A 22,293-nucleotide genomic window follows, 5' to 3' on the forward strand; every position below is an offset into this window, starting at 1 on the left:
GGTACCAATATATATATAAAGTAATGAAGGCAGTCTTCAAGGTGATCATTGCTCTGAAGGGGGGGCAGGCATCCAAACATAATTAGAATACAGTGTGACAAATGAAAACAGGTATGGACAAAATCTAGGAGCAGTGCAGGAAAGTTGCAGAGGAAACGGAGTTAGAGAATGTAATATATTTTTAAAATGATTAAAGAAACTACGAGAATTCAGAATTTCTATAAATGAGAAGGATGGATAGATAACATGATAATATAGAGTCTGGGTGAAAGGTATAAAAGGGTGTTGACTGTAAAATTCAACTTTGCCGTTTGTTTGAAGTTTCATAATAAAATGTTGGGTAAAATAATAGTTATAAAAAAACAGGTAGTATGATATAGAGGGGCCACAATTTTTACTTTTCTTGTGAGTGAGTGTAGGTTCTTAATAAATAGAAGGAAAGGAACAAAATAGAAGAGAACTTCCCAGTTCACAGTGGGGAAGGCAGGTTGTCACTTAAGTAAAGCAGAAATGCCTTGCACTGGTATCATTAAGGTGTCTGTTCTGAGACCCAAGAGAGTAAAAGTGCATCCATTAAGGAAAATGTAGCAACCATCAGGGTGTGAGGACATTCCAAACGTAGGTGTAGAATTGCCTCAGATACTAGGGGTTTCGACTACATAATGAAATTTTAATAGATATTGGACTCTAGTTCTTATGCAGTATAAACGATAGGTTGTAATTTGGGGGTAATATCAAAATCTTAAATAGAAACATTGTTTATCAATGAATTTAATTTATACCAAATTAACTTAATAAGTAGTGATATACTAGAAATATTGGTAATATTTTCAATCTTAGAGCCTAGATATTGATTTCAAAATCTAATTTAAGAGAATTTGCTTTAATGAGCATTTCTTGATACTATTTAATGGATAGATATTTGTATTTACTTGGATTTTAAAATGACCTTTATGTCAATTCATATTATGTTAAATGATATGATATACAGCTAGTTATAGTTAAGGTTTAAATGCTCTGATTATTTTAGTCTGTTGTTAGATCAGCAGTGAAGATTTCGTGGCTAAGGTCTTGCTTTGTATGCTTTTATATACATGTATGCTATTATATACATATGTCTTTATATATGTTCGATCCTCGAAGCACTGTGAGTTGTTGAACAAGTATTACTTTTTAAATACCTTGTTGATAATTTGGGAGCTAGATTTGATTTCCTAATTAGAAAACTGATATTGAAAGATACAATGAAAAGTCCTTCATATTGCCTTGTTTTGTAGATGTGAAATTCTCTTGAAAATCAAAGGTATATAAATTGAATCATGACTTCCATTATGAAGTAACAATATATTCTAATGGGGAAATGTTGCCAATGTTATAATAAAATGTAGGAACCATTTAAAATAATATATTCAAGGAGAAAATAATTTTCCAATATTAAACTGTATTATATAATTTAACTCACAAAATATACCACTTTCACTTAAACTGTATCAGAAACTTTGTTTCCTTGGTGAGTTATTGAAAGAAGAATAAAATATGCCCTGTAGTTAGTCAAACCCTTTAAGTGTTTTTTACAGTGCTTTCTGAAGAGATTCTCATTTAAACCTTCAGGTTTCTAGCTTTAACATCACAAAGTGTTTATATTGTATAATCTCTCTTTGTTTAGAGATAGTTTTGGCTTTTGAAATGTGTTAAACTTACTACATTCTTTTTAATAACAGGCCCTTAAAGAGATTGATTTGTTTTGAGTTTTGGGGGTTTTTTTTTTGGCTGTGCCACACGACATGCAGGATCTTAGTTCCCAGACCAGGGATTGAACTCGTGCCCCCTGCAGTGGAAACCACTGGACCCTCCAGGGAAGTCCCTGTTTTGAGTTTATATTTCTGAATATCTTAAATTTTGGTAGGATGTTGGTCATTCACATGTTGTCACATTTATACTGTCACTTATCCTTAAATGAAATCAGCCTTCTGAAATAGTTTTGTTGTCATTGCTGTCTTTAGTTTAACAGCTGGGGAAACTGAGACTTTGGGGTTGAAATTCAAGATTTCAGCTGGCCCCAACTCTTCCAACTGAAAATCTCCTATATCTTGCGGGTTTGAAGTCACGGTGCTTATTTTAGTATATTGGTAGAGTTGAAGTAGTGAAAAATTATTGCCGATGTAATGCTTCAGCAGTTTTATTATGTCAAGGGTACGGATAAAACTGATGCCAAATTGTAGAAGCTGTTATAGGTGTGTCTTCCTTTAGAACACCTGAAATAGTTTTACACTGTTAATCCTAGTATGCTTGTAAGCACTGGATTCTAAAGGTGAGTTTGGCAAAGTTGTTGAAACCTGGGTACCCTGGTCTTAAAGAAGAGAAACTTTTGGAACATGTATTGAAAGGATCCATTCTCATAAGCATTCTTGTTATACTACAGGAAATGTAACGGGAATATCATTTGACATCTAACCTCATGATATAGTAAGGCTGTTTATAGCTAGGTTTTAGCCATGGACAAGTATATATAATTATTCCATCTAAAACTTTTTGACATAATTAATGTAGTATTTTTTATACAGTTTAACATAGGTAACAGATGTTTGTTTCCTAATGAAATTAGGTCCCAAGATTTTCATAAATAAAGGGAACTGGGTTAATAAGGAAATGCCTTTTTCCTCTTTCTTTTTTTCTCTATTTTTTTCTATTTCCCCACCTCTGGTTTAATGTCCAACTGGCTGTGAATATTTGCAGGGTATTGACAGGTTATTTAGACTTGACAGTCTTCCCAAGTTGCTGGGAGGAATACATTGCTGAGTTTGCTCTTCTGAACAGTGAGTGGTGCATGCAGGGGAAATTGCATAATTTATGATAGAACTAAAGGATTTTAAAGTTAGTTTTGACTTGAATTTAATAATTTGCTCTGGGGTCATGGAATGTCTTTTTATAATAATAAAGTTTGATTTTTAAAATTATCTTGAATCTTATGACTTGGGAAAATAAAGTTACAGTGCTTTGTACTCAGACTCTTAACTTGATAATGCTAGCATTTTTCTTCTCCTGGGGTTAAGATTTAAGGGTAATGGTTGTAATACCAGGGCAGTTGTTAATACTTTACTTTCACTCAAAGCCCTGTTTTTCCTAGAGGTTCTCAAGTTACTTATCAAAGATGTGGACCATCTCATACCAAAAGTATAAACTTGTATTTTCTTTTCAAGGGACCGAGTAGGCACCAAATCACCTTGTTCAGTTGGCACTGATTGCCTAGAGGTTTACTCTTTCTCTGATGATTTCTGCTCATTCTGAATATTTACTTTGTTAACCTTAATCTTGTTCTCTGCCTATGAAATTTAAATATGTGACTAATACATGTCATTTGCCTGAATGTTTTTCTTTTTTTACTTTCTTGACATATTTTTAAAACGTTCAGCATCAGTCAAGTATTTATTAAACTCTTCCTATTTTCTTGTGATTTATTAAGAACATACAATTTAAACAACAAAATACATTTCAGTCTAGGAGAGTCATGGAATACAATTTAGAATGCCAATGCCTCTTTGGTCTTGAACACTTATATTCCTTTCCTTATATTTTTTTGTCTTTGTTTTGCTTTTGTTTGTTGTTGTTATTGTTGCCATGTTTCAAAGAAAAAAGGCAAGAGCAAAATCATTTTTGTTCCCATTGGCCTTATTAGACTGTAGGCTATTAGAAGGGTTAAAGAAAGAAAAGGACCTATATGTGTGTTTGTGGACACTTACTAAGTAATATTTTGTAATTGCCAATGTCATTGTAGAAGTGACTGGGAAGACTTTGGGAAAATGGGAAAGTGAATTATCTCAAAACAACAGAGGGGTTCTACAGCAAAGATCAGCAAACATTTTCTTAAAGGGCCATATGGTAAATATTTCGGGCTTTGTGGGCCATATGGTCTCTGTTGCAGCTACTCAACTCTCCTGCAACTACACAGCTACTCAATTCTGCTGTTGTAGTGTCAAAGTAGATGAATGAGCTCTAGATAGCAAGTAAATAAATGAGTTTGTTTGTGTTCTAATAAAACATCATTTACAAAAACTGGTGGCTGGCCTGCCAACCCATGCTCTATAGCATTTTAACAAATAATATTCCTAAACAGCCATGTATTTATTTAGTTCTCTGCCCCAGAAACACATATTTTACTAATGTTGAGGATAATCTGTAAAATCATAGAGGACAGAGGATTTCCTGTTTTAAAATGGCCTAGTAGATGTATACTGAAATATTTTCAGGTAAAGCAATATGATGTTTGTAATTTCCTTTAAGATACTCTGTGGAAAAGACCTGGTTCATATAGATGAACCAGGTTTGACCAAATGTCGGTAAATATAGAAGCAGGTGATGGGTGAATGGAAGAAATTCATCACACTGTGTTCTCTACTTCTGTGTAAGTTTGAAAAAGTCCATATTAAAAAGTTACCACTTAGGGCTTCCCTGGAGGCGCAGTGGTTGAGAGTCCGCCTGCCGATGCAGGGGACACGGGTTCGTGCCCCGGTCTGGGAGGATCCCACATGCCGCGGAGCGGCTAGGCCCGTGAGCCATGGCCACTGAGCCTGCGCGTCCGGAGCCTGTGCTCCACAACGGAAGAGGCCACAGCAGTGAGAGGCCCGCGTACCACAAAAAAAATAAAATAAAAATAAATAAAAAGTTACCACTTAAATAAATAATGGCCCAGTAAAGGCAGCAGTTTCTTCCTTCTCTTGGAATCACTTTGAAATAGAAAGGAGAATAAGAAACAGAAATACAAGCTCCATCTTCAGTACAATCAGAGAGATCTCTGCAATCCCAAAGCACAATACTGAAGAATGGCTGCCAGATCTAGTAAAGGGAGTGTGTGAGAAGACCCCAAGAGAGGATGCCTATGATATGGTTGCAGATCCCCAGCAAAGCTGAGAGAGCTTGGTTCTCCAAAATAAGTGGCTGGCCTCAGACTTCTCCAAAGCAGCAATCAACACCAACACTTTACCCACAAAGTCCTCAAGGAAAGATTAATTTAGGAATCTTGTGCCAATCCAAATAATCATTCAATATAAAGGCAAAGACAAACATTTTTTAACATGCCAAGCTTTAGGGAATTTAGCTCTCATGAGTCCTACCTCTATGAGATGAAGTTCAGCCAACCAAGAAATGAAAGGAAAAACGACAGTTAAAGTATTGGTAGTAAGCCTAGAGTCCATCAATCTATAAAATTAAGATTAAAACAAATGTGAAGATTAGGTTTTGCAGAGCAGAGTATGAATGTTTAAAATTTTGACAATGTTGACAGTTTTCTAACGAAAGTTGGAAGGGTGCAGGGCAAATGATGTAAAGTGGTAGAAACCCCAGTTTTTTAACACGCTGTCAAAATATGTCATCTAAAATCAATAAATTCAATAAAAGAAGTATGTGGGGTTGGAGGAGGTATATAGGTAGGTAGATGATAGATAGATAAACACTAAGAAAAGTTACATAATAAATAAATAAATAAACTGGATAGTAGAAGGGAGGGGTAAAAGACCCGTAACTATAAATTCATCATTGCTCACAATAAGAGATAGAAAATATATATATATACATATATATATCAGGAGTACCAACTGATGGAATTGCCATTTTTAATTGGGTTGGCTAGAGCAGACCTCACTCAGAAAGTGAAATGTGAACAAAGATTTGAAGGAAGTGAGGGAGCTTGATAGTTTTCTCGAGAAACAGTATTCTAAGTAGAGGTAATAGCTATTGCAAAGGTTCTGGAACAAGAGTAAAGCTGGTACATACAAAAACCAGAAAAGAGCCTAGGGGCTAAAGCAGAATGATTGAGAGGCAGAGTGGTAGGAGGTGAAGTCAGAGAGATAATAGGGTATCAGATAATATTGGGCCTTAAAGGTAGTTCAAAGAACTTAGATCTTACTCTAAAATGACTACTAATAGAAAAAAAAAATAAACTTTCCATATTAATATTAGAAGTACAAGTTTAACTAAAACAAAGCAAACATAGACCATTTAGTAAACTATTTTTAAGAAGAAAGAGCAGCAGTAAAAATGAAAAACATAAAAATTTTATAGCATAAAATTTGATGACTGAAAGGACATTAAATATATGTTATATTAATAAATATAAACAGGCTAAACTTTTCTGTTAAAAGAATCCCAGATTAGATCACAAAGAAAACTATAAAGTCATTCCTAAAACAAAGAAACTCAGGAAAAATAACAAAATTAAAGGACAGGCAGAGCATTAACAGGCATTTGCAAACTAAAAGGAAAAATTCAGGGGTCATGATCCTAGTATTGGACAAGACTTAGTACAAAAAGAATTACATTGCATTAAAGGAGACATATAAGATCTGAATAAAGAAAACCTTAAAATGCTTCTCAGGAACACAAAGACTAAAATAGAAAGGCTTACAAGTTTCTTGGTTAAGAAAGACTCAAAAATCACACAGATGTCAGTTTCCTTATGTTAATCCATTGAGTTAATAAGATCTCAACTTCAAAACAAACAAACAAAAAAACTAACATTTATTGAATACTTATTCTATGCCAGGCACTGTTCTAAGTGCTCTATGTGTATTCATCATTTAGTCCTCACAACAACTTTATGTGGTAGGTGCTAGTATTACATTTTGTCCATTTTTCAGTGAAGAAACTTGAGGCACAAAGAGGCTAATGAACTTGCAAAGGTTGCAGTTAGAGAAAGTTACAGATTCAGAATCTGAACTCAGGAGTGATTATAGATTCTGTGCTCTTAATCACAGTGCTGTGTTATTTTTGAAGCTGATTTTGTGTGTGTGTGTGTGTGTGTGTGTGTGTGTGTGTGTGTGTGTGTGTCTATGTGTAACTAGAAATACTGACTCTGAAGTTCATATGGAGATACAAATAAGCAAAAATAGCCAGGAAAATTCTTAAAGGAAAGTAATAAGGGAAACTATCCCACCCTACCAGATGTAAAAATATAAAGCTAGGATATTTAAAACAGTGTGGCTACTACGACATGAGCATATAGATCATTGGACAGAAAAAGATCCAAATTCATATAGGTATTTGGAAAATTATAAAGGTAGCATTTCAAATAAGAGGGAGAAATGAATTATTAAATATAAGGGATAGCTGTGTTATCATTAGAGGTTAGTTGGATTGCTGCTTCTTAACTGACTAAAATTAATTCCTAATAAATCAAAGATTTAAACTTGAAAAATCAAACTAGAAGCCTTGGAAGAATTTTATAGTATTCTCAAAGTAGAGAAAGCTGCTGATATATGGACACAGGACCGTTAAACAACACAGAAAAGATAGAAAAGTTTGACTCTTAAAACATGAAAATTGTGTGCATACAAAAACACCGTTAACAAAGTAAAAATAAAAACAGGGAAATTTTTATAACATATTTTGTTGACCAAGGGATAATTTTCTTAATATTTAAAGAACTTCTACAAAATAATATTCAAAGACCAAGATCCAAATTTTAAAAATGGCAAAAGATGTAAATACTCAGTGCATAGAAATGCAAATACAACTAACTCTTAGATTAAAACATGTATATATTATCACTCTTAGTACAAAAAATGCAAATTACAATTATGGTGAAATACTGGTTTATCTTGAAATAAACCAAAATGTTCATCACTATCATCTTAGGATGATCGGAGTTTGAGAGACTTTTCTTTTATCTGTATTTTTAAATTTTTCTACAAAGAATACATACTATTTAAATAATTAAAAAGCTATTATTTATTTTATACATACACATATGCATATAACATTTGTTGCTGTCTCCTGACAATGGATGTGTCTTTTTGTATTTTCTAGGTGCACCAGAGGCTCTCTTCTTGGCCTAGCGGAGTTGTTTATTGCAGTACTGTTTTGCCCTCTGATGGTGAGTTTTGGCAAATCCATTTTTATGTCCAATGCTTTTTTTTCTTTAACTCTGTTTCCCATTCTCAAACTGACATATAGATTTATAAACCCTACTCTTTCACTTGAGGTAGGCTTGGAGTCAGAGGGAGAAGGTGTTGGGGGGGACTAAAGAAGAGAAATAAAATTTGAATGAGGATATAGTAAATTTAGAAGAGAAATCAGGAAGAAAAACTAATAGACTTAAGTTTTCATAGATCATGGAATAATACTGTCTACTCTTTCCATTTATGTTTTAAAACTGGGAACATAGTTAATGTGAAGATCACAGAAGGACCACCTTTGGAATTTCCTAACCATTGAGTCTTCATACTACGGATAATGATCAAACACTCCAGCTCCTTCAGGGTATCAAAGCCTAGACAGAAGCAATTCAAAGTCTGAAACCTCCTGTCCTTTCTTGTCTTTTTCTTCCCTTATGCTCAGGGCTGTAATACTCTTCTCTGTTGTGAGAAAAAATTGAAAAAAGATGCTTGGGGACCACAGTCCTTTGGAAAAGTCCATGATGATGCAAATTGGCAAGAGGATCTGAGCTTTGATTTTATTTACAGTAGTGGAGGAGATAAGTTTACAACTCTTCTTGTCATTTCTTTTACCCAGCATTACACATTTACAGTTTAGACTATTTGCTTAGGGTTGACTGTTAAATATATTTTCTCTTTGTAAAGTTTAGTGTGATAGAACTCTAACTTCAACCTTATAAACATTAATTCATAGGCATAGCAACCATTGAAAAAAGCATCCTGCAAATTTACAAGGACACCTGAAGTTGAAGAAACCTCAGATGAACCATTTGAAACTCCTAGGATCCCCTGTATTTAATCAGTGTAGATATTTGCAGTGTTATCAGAACCCGTCCCAAAGCTGTTTAGTTATCGGAATACACAGACAGTGTGCTCATATTCCCTAAACTTGGAGGAAGTACCCATTTTTGATTACTCATTTGTAGTATGGAAAGGTTAAAAGGAAAAATAGGCCAGAATCAAAAAAAATGAAAAATGGTAGCTGGCTTTCTTTTTCCTATCTCTTAGACACATAGAGAGTTGATAAAGTGATATTAGTATATAAATCAAAAAGCAGTAGGTGGGTATCACTCTTCCCCTTAGAACTGTCTTGGCCCATTAAACAGCCAAATGGGGGCTGTACACATCTATACCAGCACCACTCCAAGGTCTTATTACTGTCCTCCATTGCCACTGCAGGATTACATCATTGGATAGTTTCAATAAAGAGAGAATTTCTCCAATATAAAAATATTGTTCATAGTGCTGAATCCTCTCAGCTTTTGAACTAGCAGCAATTCATTTAAAATTTTCTTGTTTTTATAATGTGTTCGAAAATGTTAAATATTCAGTGTCAGTATTTATATATATTCATTAAGTTATATATATTCAGTGGCAACTAAGTCACACTACAACAGGACACTTGTGCCAGTAGTTGTTATGATATTCAGTGGCAAATAATTTGAACTAATGAATTCTTACTGAAATTTTTATTATGAATTTTACCATGTAATACAGTTACTATTATCCTAATAACAATCTGTATGGAAGTCTTTCAGTAATGTAACAATGTACAGTTGTACTGGGGTATCTGGCTGAATGTTATCCCAGGACAAAAATGCTAGTATGTTGCCTCTGTGTTGTGTGAGGGGTTGAAGACAATATTTTTACAGAGGTAAAAGGATACATACTTAGAAAAAAAAAGAAAGAGATGCTCCCAAAATTCCTACCAATACTATTGCCCTTCTTAAGAAAATCAACTCGTATTAATTATCAAGAAACAGAAGCAGAAAATGATTTGATTTAATGCAACTCAGTGTCCTTACTACTCCCAAATTATATACCTTTCTTATGTTGTACTTCTAAATTAATCTTACCTTAGGCTGGTATAGCATATATGAAAACTCTGCTTAATACACAGCTACTTCAACAGAATTTAGCCACCAGTAGTAAACATCTCTACCATCATTCATTGCTTCTTTTTTTTACGGAACGCGGGCCTCTCACCACTGTGGCCTCTCCCGTTGCGGAGCACAGGCTCCGGACGCGCAGGCTCAGCGGCCATGGCTCACGGGCCCAGCCGCTCTGCGGCATGTGGGATCTTCCCGGACCGGGGCACGAACCCGTGTCCCCTGCATCGGCAGGTGGACTCTCAACCACTGCGCCACCAGGGAAGCCCCATTGCTTCTTGTTGCGACTACTGGGTCATATTCTATAGCAAATGAGAGCTTGACCCTTTATTTTTTTAAATACAAAATCTAAAATACCACATTATATAATTATGATATTTACATACCTAGTATATAGTATATATACCTAATATATACTGCCTCTCAATAATTGCTTGTTAGTTTTGTCGTTTGACAAAATCTTCTAGATATGACTATGATAGCCGATGTAAAATATATAGGTTATCTTAAAAGTTTAACCTCCCTACCAAAGCATTCTAAAAGGTTCTTAATTTTTCTTGTGTCATAAATACTTTTGAGGATCTGGTGAAAGCTCTAGATTCTCTCTCTAGAAAAAAAAATTTTATATACACATAGGAAATGTTACATATAATTTCTTAATGATACAGGCTCTCAAACCAGCTCATGGAATCCCTAGTCTCATGAACCTCAACTCAAGAACTGCTTTGGCTACACTGCACACAAGTGCACATGCACACCCCTGTACCCATGCCCGTGTTCCCTTTCATGAGAGGCATTCGGCTTAGAGGTTAAGTGTCAAGCTTTGGAATCAAGGTTTGCATCCCAATTCCACCACTCAACCACCTTTTAACCTTAGGCAAAGTAATGAACTTCTTAAAACCTCCTTCCTCATGTGTGAAGCGGAGATAGTAATAATTACCACCTCCAAGAGAAAAAGATACTTACCCTACAGAAATAGTACTTACCCATCAGAAGCTCTTATTCTTTTCCTTTTTAATATATGTATATATATATATATTTATTTAATTTATTTATTTGGTTGCACTGGGTCCTAGTTGCGGTAGGCGGGCTCCTTAGTTGCAGCTTGCCAGCTCCTTTAGCTGCAGCACATGTGCTTCTTAGTTGCGGCCAGCGGGCTCCTTAGTTGCGGCTCACCGGCTCCTTAGTTGCAGCACGTGGGCTCCTTAGTTGAGGCCGGTGGGGTCCTTAGTCGCAGCTCACTGGCTCTTTTAGTTGCGGCACGTGTGCTCCTTAGTTGCGGCTTGCGGGCTCCTTAGTTGTGGCATGCAAACTCTTAGTTGCGATATGCATGTGGGATCTAGTTCCCTGACCAGGGATCAAACCCAGGCCCCCTGCATTGGGAGCTCGGAGTCTTAACCACTGCTCTAGCAGGGAAGTTCCCAGAAACTCTTATTCTATAAAAAGTGCTGTGGTAGTGTTAAAGACCCCTAATCAAAAAAATGTGGTTTGGGTCTTCTTGTTTTAATTTTTCTGTGTCCCATATCCTCAATTGTAAAATGACTAACTGAAATTTTTATGATTGTATGGCTTATAGCCTATTGAAAGTCTTTCAAATCTTTCAGGGGTTCCCCTTCATGGTAATGAAAATTAAGGATTAATGATGAAAGTAATTCTGTTAGAGACAGGTTGACTGTATAATTTCTCACTCAACCCAGGACACTTTTGAGAGTAAAAGGAGGACACCCAGAGTTGTCCTGACAATTTTAAATATGGTAAACCAGGACATGTCTTCACTGTAGGTAAGCAAGAGTAAGAGCAAGAAAAATAGTCTCTCTGGCTGCCTTCATTTCTGTATCCAGAAATGTAATGTTACTCAGTTAGCCTTGTACTGGAAATTGCAGCAGAAAGCTGTGTCTTTTTTGTAGTTAACAAAAAATGTAAGATTTCCTTACAAAAATTGTTTGAGGACAAATAATTTTAGCATTGAACAGTTATTGAAATTCCTGTTTAATAATAAACAATCATCTGTTTAACTAACCCAAATATAGATAATATATATAAATTCTTAACCTAAGTAAAGTCTGTGGATGGTTTGGGGAACTGGATATATGCCCCAGTTTTTTCTTTGGTTTTTGTCCCACTCCTTTTTAAAAAAACTTTATTGATGTATATTTTATATATCATAAAATTCACCTATCATCATGCAAGCATAATAACAATCCAGCTTTAGACTATTTCCTTCACCCCTAAAAGTTCTCTTGTTCCTGTTTTGCAGCCAATCCCTGCTCCTAACCTAAACCTGAGGCAAACACTAGTCTGCTTTTCCTCTCTGTAGTTAAACCTTTTCTAAAAAGATCATATAAATGGACTCATTCAATATGTAGTCTTTTGCATCTAGCTTCTTTTACATATCCTGTATGGATATATGTTTTCATATCTCTTGGGTAGATACTTAGGAGTAGAATGACTGGGTCATACAGTAAGTATGTACGTAATATTTTTTAACTGAAGTACAGTTGATTTATAATGTTTCAGGTGTACAACAAAGTGATTCAGTTTACACACATATATATATTCTTTTTCAGATTTTTTTCCCATTATATGTTATTACAAGATATTTAATATAGTTCCCTGTGCTATACAGTAGGTCCTTGTTTTTAACTATTTTATATACAGTAGTGTGTATCTCTTAATACCAAATTCCCAATTTATCCTTACCCCCCTTTTCCTTTAGGTAACCATAAGTTTGTTCTTTATGTCTGTGAGTCTATTTCTGTTTTGTAAATAAGTTCATTTGTATTTTTTTTTAGATTCCACATATGAATGATATCATATAATATTTGTCTCTCTGACTTACTTCACTTAGTATGATAATCTCTAGGTCCATCCATATTGCTGCAAATGGCATTATTTCCATTGTATATATATATACCACTTCTTTATCCATTCATCTGTCGATGAACATTTAGATTGGTTCCATGTCTTGGCTATTGTAAATAGTGCTTCTATGAACATTGGGATGCATGTATCTTTTCAAATTAGAGTTTTCGTCTTTTCCATATATATGCCCAGGAGTGGGATTGCTGGATCATATGGTAACTCTATCTTTAGTTTTTTAAGGAACCTCCATACTTTTCTCCATAGTGACTACATCAATTTACATTTCCACCAACAGTGTAGGAGGGTTCCCTTTTCTCCACACCCTTTCCAGCATTATTATGTGTAGACTTTTAATGATGGCCATTCTGACTGGTGTTAGGTGGTACCTCATTGTAGTTTTGATTTGCATTTATCTAATAATGAGTGATGTTGAACATCTTTCCATGTGCCTCTTGGCCATCTGTATGTCTCCTTTGGAGAAATGTCTATTTAGGTCTTCTGCCCATTTTTTTTTATTGGGTTGGGTTTTTTTTAGTATTGAGCTGTACAAACTGTTTTGTATATTTTGGAAAGTAAGCCCTTGTCGGTCAATTCATTTGCACATATTTTCTCCCATTCTGTATGTTATCTTTTCATTTTGTTTATGGTTTCCTTTGCTGTGCAAAACCTTTTAAGTTTAATTAGGTCCCATTTGTTTATTTTTGCTTTTGTTTCTATTACTCTAGGAGACAGAGCCAAAAATTATTGCTGTGATTTATGTCAAAGAGTGTTCTGCTTCTATTTTCCTCTAGGAGTTTTATAGTATCCAGTCTTACATTTAGGTCTTTAATCCATTTTTAGTTTATTTTTGTATATGGTGTTAGAGAATCTTCTGATTTCATTCTTTTACATGTAGCTGCCCAGTTTTCCCAGCACCACTTATTGAAGAGACTTTCTTTTCTCCATTGTATTCTTGCCTCCTTTGTCATAGATTAATTGACCGTAAGTGCGTGGGTTTATTTCTGGGCCTTCTGTCCTGTTCCATTGATCTGTCTGTCTGTTTTTGTGCCAGAACCAAACTGTTTTGATGACTGTAGCTTCGTAGTATGGTCTGAAGTCAGGGAGCATGGTTCCTCCAGCTCCGTTCTTCTTTCTCAAGATTGTTTTGGCTATTCAGGGTCTTTTGTGTTTCCATACAAACTTAAAAATTTTTTGTTCCAGTTCTGTGAAAAATGCCATTGGTAATTTGACAGGGATTGCATTAAATCTGTACACTGCCTTGAGTAGTGTGGTCATTTTAACAGTATTGATTCTTCCAATCCAAGAACATGGTATATCTTTCCAGCTGTTTGTGTGGTCTTCAGTTTCTTTCATCATGTGCTTAACTTTTTAAGAAACTGCAGAATTGTTTTACAAAGTGGCTGTCCCAGTTTGCATTCCTACCAGCAGTGTTTAAGTGTTCCAGTTTCCCCATATCCTCCCCAACACTTGGTATGGTCAGTCTTCTTGATTATAGATAGACATTGTAGTGGATTTGTAGTATTATTTCATTGTGGTTTTAATTTGCATTTCACTGATGACCAAGATGTTGGGCATCTGTTAATGTACTCATTAACCATTCAGATATTTTCTTTGATGAAGTGCCCAAACTTTTTGCCCATTTAAAAAAATGGACTGTCTTCTTAGTATTGATTTGTAAGGGTTCTTTTTATATTCTAGAATTTTTCCTGTTACTTTTAAAATAATTTTGTGGGAAAGAGTGGACTTTTTAAATCATGTTTTATTATTAATGGCTTCTCATATACAGTTGGAGATTCTATATTTATTGTCATCATTATATTGAGGATATAAACATACCCCACCACTGTCTTTCATTCCAACTTTTAAAAACTTGACAACAAAAAAGAAATGAAAGTAATGAAATCATGAAAAATGATAGAAGAGAAAGCCACAGTGTTTTAATGTGGGCAGAGTTCTTATCAACCTAAATGTGAAGTTGGGAAAGCTGAAACACCATTTTATTTTTCCATTTTAAAAATATATCCTACAGTTTGAATTTTTTTTGTGTAAGTAGAAGTTTCGTATTTTGAAAATACCAAAATATGGTTGAACATGTTCCATCACAAAAGTCTTTTTTTGAAGGCTTGTATAAAATTGGCTTTCACATTGCTAAGAAAAACAGCCGCATGAACATGGAAAGACATTTAAGCTTTATGTGCTGACAGTATTTAAACTGGCTTAGTGTGGAGCAGAAGTAAATTTATGTCAAATTTCAGATGATGTTATCCATTCTAGGATTGCTGTCATTCGTTTCAATATTTTGAAGTAAGTTTTGAGGGATTGGAAACTATCCAATTTTCGTCCGGAATGCATGCGACTTCATGAAAATACTGATATTGCTCTAAGGAGTTAGTTTCTAGTTTGTGTCTGTTAATATGCAAGTTGATACAAAGAAAAATGCCAAATATGTGATTTCTTGTGGAAATTAGAAAAGCTGTTAACATTAATGGCTATCACCATCTTTGAAATAGTGTTAAATTTCTTTTCCAAAATAACTACCAGGAAAAAAATTTTGTTTTTACTCTAAGGAAGATCTTGGTACTCTACGAACAGATGGCACATCTTCCAAACTTAGAGACATGCATACTTATATGGCCTCAGAGAAGAAAGGAGCTCTACCCATTGCAATAATACATTGGTTTTTTTCATTGGTACATACTGGCAGTGAAGACTTCAAACAGCCCTAAAAGAAGGCCTGCCTGCTACCACAGAAGTAATCACTATTATGAGAACAAGATTTTATGAGGAAAAGAATCAAAATAGAAATTTTTCCTTTGTTAGATTAAACTTTGGACAGGAGTTTGCTTTCTAAGAGAAAAAGTTTATCACAAGGAAGTGTTTAATTATGGCTTGATTTACTTGTGGATATTTGGGCCTTTATAAATGAGCATAATCTTCCAATTCAAGACCTTACAGTCATTATTATGAATTTGGTAGAAAAATCATGAATGCTTCCAACCAAGCTGTAGCTCTGAAGTAGGTAGAAATAGACAACCTTGTGAATTTTCCAGCTGCTGGTCGAAGTTTCCCTCTAGGCTAGTCATGAATGGAGAGGTTTGTCAGTTTCTCTACAAGAATTAGAAAAACCTTAGAGCTCTTGAAGATTACCTCCACTCAGAAACCTTAAAACTGGAACTCGGATTTCCAATCGTTTCACTATTGATATTGCATCAAAACAGTGAGTGATATGAATTCAATTCTAAGAGTCGTAGAGAAATCTTAGGTTCCTTGCATACACCTAGCCAAGCATCATCTGGTGAAGTGAACTATGAGAGCTGTGATTATGTTTGTTACCACATACCTTTCCCAGAGTCTCAGAGTTTTTACAACTTCTTTTCGTCAAAACAGAAAGGTACAACCTTTTTAGATATCAAAGATATTGTCCAAGTTATCATGTTCCAAAACCAGGCCATTATGTGACTTATTTATTCAAGCCAAACAGTAGCAGCCTTGTAATTGAAATGTTCTTTTATATAGAATTAAAGTTTATTTTCTTTTTTAATTTGTAAATTTTTATTTCTTTTAAAAAAAAAGAAACAACAGAAAATGGCTGTTTTGATTTTAAATGAGGTAAAATGCTTCAGTTGTTGTAAACTTTTTTTTTTTTTTTTTTTTTTTGCCGTACGCGGGCCTCTCACTGTTGTGGCCTCTCCCGTTGCGGAGCACAGGCTCTGGACGCGCAGGCTCAGTGGCCATGGCTCACGGGCCTAGCCGCTCCGCGGCATGTGGGATCTTCCCGGACCGGGGCACGAACCCGTGTCCCCTGCATCGGCAGGCGGACTCTCAACCACTGCACCTCCAGGGAAACCAAACATTTATTTTTAAAATACTGCAATGCAGTAGTCTGCTCATAACAAAATACTGTAGACTGGGTGGCTTAAACAACAACATTTTATTTTCTCACAGTTTGGGAGTCTAGAAGTCCAAGATCAGGGTGCCAGCATGGTTAGGCTCTGGTAAGAACTATTCCTAGCTTGCAGATGACCACCTTCTCACTGTGTCCCCACATGGTGGGGGCTGGGGAAAGCTCTTACTCTTCATATAAAGCCATTGTCCTATCAGATTAGAGCCCCACCCTTATCTTCTCCTTTAATCTTAATTACCTCTTAAAGACACTATCTCCAGATAGTCACATGGGAAATTCGAGCTTCAAAATACAAATTTTGATGGGCTTCCCTGGTGGCGCAGTGGTTGAGAGTCCGCCTGCCGATGCGGGGGACATGGGTTCGTGCCCCAGCCCGGGAAGACCCCACCTGCCGCGGAGCGGGTGGGCCCGTGAGCCATGGCCACTGGGCCTGTGCGTCCAGAGCCTGTGCTCCACAACGGGAGAGGCCACAACAGTCAGAGGCCTGCGTACCGCAAAAAAAAAAAAAAAAAAACAAACAAACACAAATTTTGGGAGATCACAATTCATTCCATAGCAGGTAATATGAAGGTAATCATTTTCCAATGCAACAAAATGATTGTATCTAAAATTTTTATGTATAAATCGCTTTGAATTTTTTCAGGAAGAGGTCTAAGAAGGGAATCCATACCTTCTTCAGGTTCTCAAGGAGGTCTATTATCCAAAAATACCTAGGCAGGTGGAATTTGTTTATATAACTTAAGCTTTTTTTCCCTTTGTTGCCCTCAGTGGAACAAGTCATTTTTGTTCTCTTGGGGTTTAAAGGCATGATTGGAAATTTTCTCATGGAAACTTATATGATTTTAGGCTTTGGGTTTTAAGACTGTAGATTTTAGAAAAAGCAAGAAAAACTATTAAGGCAAGCGTTTTTCCATATTCTCATTGAATCTCCTAAGCAGCCTTCTGAGGTATTAGACTGTCTGCATTATAGGTAAGGAAACGGAGGTAAAGTTATGTTCAGTAATGCATTCAAGGTGTCTCCTGTGGTAGAACTTCAGAACTACTAAATCTGAGATTCCAAAATCCATCATTCTTCTACTTATATTCTTCTAATATAATTCTACTTATATTCTTCTTATATTACATATATTCTTCTACTTATATTCTTCTAATATAATTCTAAAGTACAGAGAGCACTTCACTCTCTGTACTTTAGGATTATATTCCACATTTTACCACCCAGAAATTAAAGCGGACCAAAGGTCAAGGTTTAATGAAGTTACTTTCAAAGCAGCACCATAAAAAGCATTATTCTTTTTTGTTTGTTTGTTTAAATATTATTTATTTATTTATTTATTTTGGCTGCATTGGGTCTTCATTGCCACATGCAGGCTTTCTGTAGTTGTAGTGAGTGGAGGGCTATTCTTCATTGCGGTGCGTGGGCTTCTCATTTTGGTGGCTTCTCTTGCTGCGGAGCACAGGTTCTAGGCATGTGGGCTTCAGTAGTTGTGGCACTCAGGCTCAGTAGTTGTGGCTCGTGGGCTCTAGAGTGCAGGCTCAGTAGTTGTGGCACATGGGCTTAGTTGCTCCGCAGCATGTGGGATCTTCCCAGACCAGGGCTCAAACCCATGTCCCCTGTATTGGCAGGCGGATTCTTAACCACTGCACCACCAGGGAAGTCCCAAAAGCATTATTCGTAAAAAGAAGAATATGTTAGAGCACTATATTAGGACAGGATTTTATTTTTACAAAATAAAATAGTTAATTCTCAGTAGAATGAGTAGATGAATGGAAGGAAGGAAGAGGATGACCTTTTACTTAGCACAAATGCTTTTGACATTTATGAGAGATTAATTATCTTCATAAACAGATTTTAAAAGAACCAGATTTAATGAAAGGTACATAGGTTGTACTACTATTTAACATAAAACCAATAATACCATGTATTTTTAAAAGATTTATAACTTTAAGTGTTTTCACAACTTTTATCATTTAAGCCTCATAATAACGTCACACAAATGTTTTTACGTAGTTCTACAGAGAGAGGTTCAGTTGTACAAATACTAATTCACCTTAGGTTCACAATGAAATATATAGCTGATTTCACTAAGTTAATTTATACTACCAGTTGGAGGGACCCAAATGACTGGATTTATCAAACTACTAAAGGTATTATTCTATAATTGGGCTTTCTTATACTGATATGAAAAGATATTTTTTACATAAATATTTACTTGCTTTTCAAAATGAGTATTCTTCAAATGATAGTATGTGACAGAGTTAGAATTTTTAATATACTATGAATAATTTAAAGAAATTTTAAATCATCTATTTTACATATCTAAGTAAATTTGAGGATGTTTTTGCCCTAATGTATAAGGAAGGGCCTTACTATCACCGAAATAATATTTAATTTATTCTATTAAAATGATAATCTTATGTTTTGTCTAATATATCATAATTTAATGAAAAAGAATTGGACTTTTGGAATTATATTTATGAACAGAGAAGTTAATATTAAAAATAAATTATTTGAAAGTATCTATGAATGAAAACTAATTTAAAATTCTGTAAAGCATTTATTGAGAAGAATAAACTTTATTGAAGGACCTAAAAAAAGGCAAATAAATGCAGAGTTATAATATGTTAATGAATATGAGGACAACATTGTAACAATTGTCAGTTTCCCTCACACAAATTTATAAACTCACTACAGTGGTAATATGAACCTCAATAGGAGCTGATGAACTTATTCAAAAATTCATATGAAAGAATAAGACTATACAAATACTTAAGATAAATTTGGAGTAGAAAGTGGGGGGAAAGGTTTACCTAAACCACATATTAAGATGTATTTTTAAAGCCATAATACTCAAAACAGTGGAGTATTGGTGCAGGAAAGATTGTAGGATCAGATTAGAGAAACCTTGCATATATGGAAATTTGACATGTGATAGAATTAGCTTTGTAAATCAGGAGAAGGGGCAGAGTCAATGGTGCTGTTACAATTGATTTCTTATTTCACAAAAGTATATTTCAGATGGCATAAGGAGCAAAATGTGAAACAGCTCTAAAAGAAAAAAAAAAGTTAGCCTAATTTATGTCAGAAACTAAAACATGCCTCTAGAAAGCTGTTAGAACTAATAAATGAATTCAGTTAAATTTCAGGGTACAAAATTAATATATAGAAATCTGTTGCAGGAATTCTCTGGTGGTCCAGTGGTTAGGACTCTGCACTTCCATTGCAGGGGGCACGGGTTTGATCCCTGGTTGGGGAACTAAGATCCCGGAAGGCACATGGTGCAGCCAAAAAAAAAAAAAAACTAAAACAAAAAACTGTTATGTTTCTATAAACTAACAATGAACTATCAGGAAGAGAAATTAAGAAAACAATCTCATTTACAATTGCATCAAAAACAAATACCTAGGAATAAATCTAACCAAGGAGGTAAATACATGTACTTAGAAAACTGTAAGACATTGATGAAAGAAATCCAAGATGACACGAACAAATGGAAAGATATACCATGCTCATGTATTGGAAGAATTAATCTTGTTAAAATGATCATACTCCCCAAGGCAATCTACAAATTCAGTGCAATCCCTATCAAAATAACAACGGCATTTTTCATAGAACTAGAACAAATAACCCCAAACTTTGTATGGAAACACAAAAGACCCCGAATAGCCAAAAGAATCTTGAGAAAGAAGAACAAAGCTGGAGGGATCATATTCCCTGGTTTCAGACTATACTACAAAGCTACCATATCAAAATAGTGTGGTACTGGCACAAAAACAGACACATAGATCAATGGACCAGAATAGAGATTGCAGAAATAAACCCACACTTACATGGTCAATTAATCTAAAACAAAGGAGGCAAAAATATACAATGGGGAAAAGACAGCCTCTTCAATAAATGGTGTTGGAAAAACTGGACAGCTACATGCCAAAGAATCAAAATGGACTACTTTCTCACACCATATACAAAAATAAACTCAAAATGGGTTAAAGACTTAAATGTAAGATCTGAAACCATAAAACTCCTAGGAGAAAACATAGGCATTACACTCTTTGACATAGGTCTTAGCAATATTTTTTGGATACATCTCAGGCAAGGTAAACAAAAGCAAAAATAAACAAATGGGGACACATCAAACTAAAAAGCTTTTGCACAGCAAAGGAAACTATCAACAAAATGAAAAGGCACCCTATTGAATAGGAGAAGATATTTGCAAATGATATATCTGATAAGAGGTTAACGTCCAAATTATATAAAGAATTCATACAACTCAACATCAAAGAAACAAACAACCTGATTAAAAAATGGGCAAAGGACCTGAAGAGACATTTTTCCAAAGAAGACAAACAGATGGCCAACAGACACACGAAAATATGCTCAATATCACTAATCATCAGGAAAATGCAAATCATAACTACAATCAGATATCACTCACACCTGTCAGAATGGCTATTATCAAAAAGACTAGAAATAACAAGTTTTGGGGAGGATGTGAAGAAAAGGGAACCCTCATGCACTGTTGATGGGAATGTATTGATAAACTGGTGTAGCCACTATGGAAAACAGTATGGAGGTTCCTCAAAAAATTAAAAATAGAACTACTATATAATTAAGCAATCCTGCTTCCAGGTATTTTTCCCTGTGTTCATTGTAGCATTATTTACAATATCCAAGATATTGACACAACCTAAGTGTCCATAGATAGATGAGTGGATAAACAAGAGGTGGTATATATGTACAAGAGCATATTACTCAGCCATAAAAAAAGGAGGACGTCTTGCCTTTTGGGACAGCATGGATGGACCTTAGGAACTTCATCTAACCATGTTGGACTTTATTGTTCTTAGCTGTAGAAGAAGGGCATTAGTCTGTATGATTTCTCTGACCCTTCCAACACTAAAATTCTATTATTGTCTTTCACATTCTTGATGCAGAATAGTACAGAAAGGGGAAAGAAAAGAAACAGATGATGGCAAGATCATAAACCACTAGAATCATCCATCATATAATATAAAGTTCAGTTCAAAGTATCTCTGCAGAAAACACCCTAAATGTGTTTCTTTATTGTACCAGTTCCCTTTCATAATAAGTCCTTAAGAGATATACAATCATGTTGAAACCAAGCAGGACCCTGTGGGGCTCCTAGGTACAAGTCCTTTCTGTGTCCCCATTTCTTGTTTGTAGAAAATGGGCTTCATTCAGCCTCAGCCTTCCCTGAGTTCCAAAGGGCTGATTCATACAGTTGCTAATCAGGGAGGGGAGGGAATGCAGAAACAAGGGAGGAACCGTTAAGAAGCAATAGTGTAGCCTTGGGGCAGGGTCCTGGTTCCTCCTCAAGGAATATACATGACAGTATCTTTGAGTTCTTCTGCAGGAGCTAAGGCCCCCACCCAGGTGGAAGATGGTAACTTCAGGCTGGGCGCATGATTCCTGGGGCACCGCCCTGTTACCTCACCACCAACCAATCAGAAGAAAGTCACAAACCCTGCAGCCCTCACCCCAAACTTTGACTATAAAAACTTCTCCCCCAAAACCATCAGGGAGTTTGGGATTTTTGAGCACAAGCCATCCATTCTCCTTGATTGGCCCTGCAATAAACCTTTCTCTGCTTCATACTCTGACGTTTCGGTTTGTTTGGCCTCACTGTGCATCAGACACACGAACTTGTGTTCAGTAAAAGTGTTCATAAAATGATATATTTTAGAGGAG

The 22,293-nt window shown here is 35.4% G+C and overlaps 1 protein-coding gene across 1 annotated transcript in view; it reads left to right on the forward strand.

Annotated features, from left to right (window-relative positions):
* The window catches only part of MCU (mitochondrial calcium uniporter), a 218,962-nt gene that overhangs the window by 157,004 nt on the left and 39,665 nt on the right, over positions 1-22,293 (forward strand). Inside the window, exon 2 of the mRNA XM_024132166.3 lies at positions 7,801-7,867. Within this exon, the coding sequence (XP_023987934.1) occupies positions 7,801-7,867 (67 nt within the window). The remainder of the gene's footprint in view (positions 1-7,800; positions 7,868-22,293) is intronic.

The sequence above is a fragment of the Physeter macrocephalus genome, chromosome 20 (genome assembly GCF_002837175.3).
Source record: "Physeter macrocephalus isolate SW-GA chromosome 20, ASM283717v5, whole genome shotgun sequence".
NCBI lineage: Eukaryota > Metazoa > Chordata > Mammalia > Artiodactyla > Physeteridae > Physeter > Physeter macrocephalus.